This window comes from Pseudoliparis swirei, chromosome 22 (assembly GCF_029220125.1).
Source record: "Pseudoliparis swirei isolate HS2019 ecotype Mariana Trench chromosome 22, NWPU_hadal_v1, whole genome shotgun sequence".
Classification (NCBI taxonomy): domain Eukaryota; kingdom Metazoa; phylum Chordata; class Actinopteri; order Perciformes; family Liparidae; genus Pseudoliparis; species Pseudoliparis swirei.
In genome coordinates, this window is record NC_079409.1 from 16,303,133 (window position 1) to 16,309,132 (window position 6,000).

Here is a 6,000-nt window from a genome sequence, read left to right on the forward strand (position 1 = left end):
GATGCTAATAGATTCACTTATTGTTCCAGGAAGGTCCTTTAATGCTTCTAGTGCAGCCGGCTGAGATTCATCCTTCTGTCTGCGTCTCTTCTGGGCTTTAGAAATGATCCATCCACATTTCATAATGTTAGTGTTTTGAGAACTGCAGGTATTTTATTTTCTGATGCTGCCCGTAATATTCCTTTGCCATCTTCTGTTGCAAATACAGTATGTGAAATATTTTAACTGGATTTGGAGGATGGATAGTTTTAATTTAAGGATTATTTGCTGTGTAATTATTTTCCTTATTATTTATTTGGATAAAATGATAAAAATGGTAAAAATCTCTCTTGAATAACTTTTAGTTATCATTTCTGTTTTCACTGTGATGAAAGGCTCTTCAGACTCTTCAGGCCCACACACACACACACACACACTGGCTTCCTCTCCTCGTCTCCTTATCTCTCTCAAATAGCTTGCGACACACAACTCCCCTGACTCTGCAGCTGCAGCTCTTTTCTGTGTGCAGTGAACTGAGGATCTATTAGTGCCAGTGACTGGACCCGACCTGGATCCTAATGCACTTATTTATTTTCTCACCCTGGTACTGCTTGATATGCTCTATTTGTGTGTTGCTCATACTGGACACATGCCAGTAAGGTGCAGCAGTTCTTCAGACACTTTAAGTTATTATGTTCATAACACTGTTGGCCCTGGACCCCCAAAGGTCCCAAAGGCCCGAGGTTGTTTGTGAATAAACTGTATACGGGACAAACTAAATTGTGGCTCTGAAGCTATTTTTTTGTTCCACTGAACTCATCATCTACATCTATCACCGTGTCAGGGATCCACAGAACTTACATCTTTACAATTGAAATAAACAAGTGTTGCATGATTGATGAGTTTCTATCTCTGTTGCTTAGTGAACACTATTCTGTATCTGCTACAGTCTGCCTGAGTTATGTCATCAGTGGGAAGCTCTTCTTTCATTTATTCACACTCAAATCTCTCTCTCTCTTTTTTTATGTTATTAGAGATAATATTTGATATTATCCCAAATGTTCACTTGAGGAGATGAGAGGATATTTCATCATCAGAACACCTTGATGGGCCACTGATTAGAAGGCATTGATGTTGTTACTGTAAGTTTGAGTCTCTCTTCCTCTCTTCAGTCTGGCAGGTTACGTGGAGGCCTTGGCGTATCGGCTAGGAATGAAGATTCCCGACTTGAGCCCCAAACAGGCCGACATGTGGCAGACCAGAGTCAGCTCTCACGCGGTCAGTAGCCTCGTGTGTGTGTGTGTGTGTGTGGAATACTTGAATTAAATGTGGAATGCAATAATGATGAATCTTCCTTCTTAATTGATACATTTAGACCAAACTTGTCCACTTTTTTTTATTGAGTAGAATAAAAATGCACGGTTTTATTAAAAAAGTCAAATGTAAGAGGTTAATTTGTGTGGAATATATAAGAAAATATAACTTATCTGTAATATTTCCTTTGTGCAGGGCAAAGCCATTGGCGTCGGCATCGGCTGCATCCTCGGCATGTTTCCACTTTTTTTCTTTAAGGACGATGAGAAAAAGAAATGCAAGAAGAAAGAAACGGAGAAAACCCCAGCACCAGCTGCTCCGACAGAGAGCGGCGAAAACTGAATGTTTCATCTCGCCGGGAGGCAAATTCTATTTGGAGTGCTTTTGAATACTTACAACTGGGACTGATTGCACCTGTCTGGTGGACCGGAGTGTCTGGAAATGTATTGAATCCGATCTAGTCATCGTCGGTTGGCCCAGTCAAACTATCAAAGGTGTTCTGAAGATATTATTTGATTCTAGACTTTGAACTTAAGCACAGCGACCTGACAGTCTCTTGAAGAGACCAGACATATTCATTGGACTGCTGCTACTCCAGCTATCGCACGGCAACCTCACTTATCTTGTCTGGCCAACACGAGCTGAAACTCATTTATCTAAAACCCACCGCAGTGGCCTCTGAAGATGTAAACGTCTGACTGTAGGTGGTTAGATGAGAGCAGGTAAGGGTAATAAACCAATGCAAGAGGATAACAAACATCTTCAGAGCTCATGCATAGCAAAGTATCGCATTTTGACATTGAAGGCTTCTCGTACATTTTGAGAAATCCTTTTAATTAACGGAAGACGACTGAACAAAGAGGCAATCTAATAACTTTATTCCGCAGTGTTTAACTAATTCCTTGTCCATTTTTGAGGGTGGTGACCCAAGGAAAGATTGTCACTTTTGCATTTTCTGATGCACCCTTCCACATAAAGTACATTACTCTAACGTTGTACAAGCATGTCTGCCTTTTTATGAGATCAAAGTCTTAAAGTATGTCTCATTTAACACTCCAGGAAAACCAGTCAGCAGATCTTAGTGAGAATACAGGCTGTTAAATATGTAACGCCTGCTAGCTGCTTCCTTACTTGTTTAGGTTTTTTAGTTGCTGGTTTCACTTAGAATGCTATGCTGCGTGATGCTCGCCCATTGTAGGCCGAAACGTAACCAGGTCGGCACAGTTCAAGAGAATATGACATTTCAGAGAGCAGTTTGTCGAGGAGTTTAGTGGGAAGGAGAGAATCGCAGAGACAGGGAGGCACATAGATAAGCATTAGCGACACTCACCCACCGGGGACCTCGCTCCCATTCGCACCGATCTTCTGGCTCCAATACAATGTGATTTATGTCCTGCACACCTGCAGCTGAGCGACGACACACCTCTCCCGTGCAGAGGAGATGGCAGCAGGCCTCCGTTTCCGTGATGGAGCCTGACTTACAACTACAGCTCACTGCATGGTTTCAATTTGACTTTAAAATAGATGATTTGGACCTTTTGTTATCTCTCGTTTCCATTAACACTGACACTACTACATGATCTCCCCCACCCGTTTGTGTACTATATTGTCTCTGCTCTACTGCCCTCTGCTGGCTGGAATTCAGAAGAAGTTTCTTAAATCATCAGTCATCTGCTTTTCCTGTTTAGTATTCAAGCTCTTTATCTCTATGATTATTGCTCTTAATTATTTATTTAAATTCTTTTGACAAACAAAGTAATCTATCGCATCCTTCAGCCAAGAAACATGAAGGCCAGGTCTCTCCATCATGTAGTGCATCCAGTTTTGTTAGTAACCTGCTCGTCACATTGCTCACCTCATGAGGACTGAGGACTGTTGTTCACAGTGTTGAATCTGTTTAGAAATGTAAATGAAAGGAAGCAGCTACGTGTCACTGAATGGCATTTGCTCGCAGAAAATGTATTTATTTTTGTTATCATACACAGACTTGTATTCATGGATGTTCTCACTGTATATTCTCTTCATCTTAAAATACAGTAACATATAGAACATATTTGTGAGCACAAAACACCTTTTCTTAGTCTGTTTTCAACAGGAAGGACTTTGCAACCCCGCGTTACAGCCCGTGACTCGGCCTGCTCTGAACACTTACCCTGTATGAGTTTGTTCCAATGGTTTATTATTCTGGTAAACAGTGAAGAAAATAATTGAATATATTTATGTGGTTAGGATTTTTGATCTGATTGCTTGATTTCCACATTGCATGCACTGCTAATAAAACATACCCTATTGTACATGTTTTCTGTGTAAGAATCATAAAATGTTCTAAACATTATGCATTGGATCCAAATCATGAGAGGTGATACAAACAAATGACTTGATTAACATGCAAATAAAAAGGTAATAGTATAAATGTTCCATTCAAGAACTGAATCGGTGCTGTGTTCCTGTTTGTTATCTCATTTAGTACTGAGGGGTTCACATACTGATGCAGATGTATTGATATACGAGATAAACTGTGGGTAATTGTTTGTGGATTCTTGCCTTTCAAAACAATTATAATGGGCAACAAGTTGCTTTATATGTTTGAAACACAGACTGGCTTTTATACATTTTGATAACATGCTTATTTGCAACTTATCTCCACATGTGTCTCACGTAAGAATTCACTGCAGCTACTGCAGTGATATAAAAACACCTTGTTCCAGAGTTGATGAGTAGTAAAGGCAAACTGAGTGTGGTCAGCTTATTACACTGAACAAAACATAACCAAAGTCGGTCACTTTAGTTACCAACAATGGACAAATAATGTGTCTTTCATTAATGCATGAAGACAGGATTGTGATACTGTTTCTTTGGTAAATACTCTGAATCTCTGACCTCTTGGCTGCTCTGAGGCTCGGCTCCCCACACACTACTCAACTGACAATTTCACCTGTAAAGACCTTCTGAATTACATATACATTATTATATTTACAACTAGGGTGTAAATAAAAGCTACTGTAAGTAACTGGATCGTTCTGGGTCTACGTGGCTCATTAGGAAAACCTTCACCATCTGCTATTAAACATGATTAAGTATTTCACAATGTTATATTAAACCCAACTAAGTATTTCACCATCTTAACCTAACTCAGTATTTCACCATCTTGTAACAAACCTAAGTATTTCACCATCTTAACCTAAACCTAACTAAATATTTCACCACATTTTCCTTAACCTAACTAAGTATTTCACCGTCCTGTAATAAACCTAATCCTAGTATTTCACCATCTTAACCTCACTAAGTATTTCCCCATCTTTTACTTCACCTAAGTATTTCTCAAGTGCCCCCCCCCCTCCCCGCCCTTTCACAGTGTCACATAGCAGGTGTATACATAGAACCCAGATTCACTAGTAAAAGTTGACAAATAACAATGTGTGTTTACTCAAGCTTTATTTGTTACACACATCTTTTTATACAAAACTAGAATGGAGCAACACACTCTCACAGTCAGTATATTTCACCATGAATACATCTGCAAAAAAACAAAACATAAAAAACATCTCCTTATAATCAATATTAAGTCATTCAAATAGCTGCTCATTTTGACAACAAAGCCATTATATGTGCCATCAGCGCTCACTTCCCTGCACTAAAAACACATTACAAACATACAAACTATACAGTGGCGTGAAGGGAAAAAACACTTACGGGTTAGTTACTTCCATTTCAGTTAATAAAGGGTTTTTTTCACCCAAAAACTATTTTGTTATAACAAAGCGATACTTGGGAAGAGCTTTTAGACTCAGCTTTGATCGTGGTTGTGAGGAGATTTGTTCTAATTAGCGAGTTAACAGTAGTTGAATTTGGAAGTTCTCCCCTTCTTATTTCCTTTAAAATGTTAACAATCTGGTATTTATTTATGAATGAATGTTAATGTAATGCATGCTACCCCTTCCCTCATGTGAACACATGGGTCCTTCTAGTCACAGCAGAACTATGAGAAAGGAGTGTGTTTTTTATATGACATACATACAGTATACAGTATCTCTGTCCTGGTAAAAATGTCTGGTTTCTGATATTTGTTTTCTTTCATTAGCATGCTCCACTCTAAAGCATTTTATTTTAAAAATCAGAGGGCTGGGTCAATATGTAAATTGAGCCAAAACAGGCAAATCCAAAAGACACATATGTCCTGTAGTCAGAGGTTAGCAACTAAAGATTGTGTCTCCAACATAAATCAACAGATGAGCGAGCTGAGATACATTTCAAGTGAAAGTAATTTTTTAAATTTCAAAATAATATTCTTGCATTGCAAATTGTTAGCATCGTTAGCACACCTTATTTTAACAAACCCATACAGCTAAAAACTAGCATAGCTAACAGCAGCTAGCACAATTAATATTAGGGCAGTGTGCCACTTTTAAAACTACTAGTGCTCCAAAATCTCTCATAACATCTTGATGAAAAAAAAAAAACATAATTAAAAAAAGTTCAATGTACTTTAATGTTCACCATGCTGAGCTCATCACCTTCTGATTCTTCAACCATGATTGTGCTAAAGTTCCTTCATCGCTTAATTCAGCCGAGTTCAGACGGAACAAACAACCAGCAGATGTCTCTGCTGCTCTGGTCAATCTAGAGTCTTTAAATGTGGTCTCTCTAACTCAGAACCACAGAACGGAAACAGCTCCTTGCTCCTGCTGAGAAGAAATACATTTGCAT

General features: G+C 38.8%; 1 protein-coding gene across 1 annotated transcript in view; it reads left to right on the top strand.

The window, feature by feature from the left end:
- Window positions 1–3,711, top strand: part of LOC130213406 (transmembrane protein 65-like) — a 41,557-nt gene extending 37,846 nt beyond the window's left edge. Inside the window, exons 7-8 of the mRNA XM_056445004.1 lie at window positions 1,152–1,257; window positions 1,489–3,711. Coding sequence (XP_056300979.1) covers window positions 1,152–1,257; window positions 1,489–1,635 — 253 coding nt within the window. The 3' untranslated portion in view covers window positions 1,636–3,711. The remainder of the gene's footprint in view (window positions 1–1,151; window positions 1,258–1,488) is intronic.
- Window positions 3,712–6,000: the final 2,289 nt, after the last annotated feature.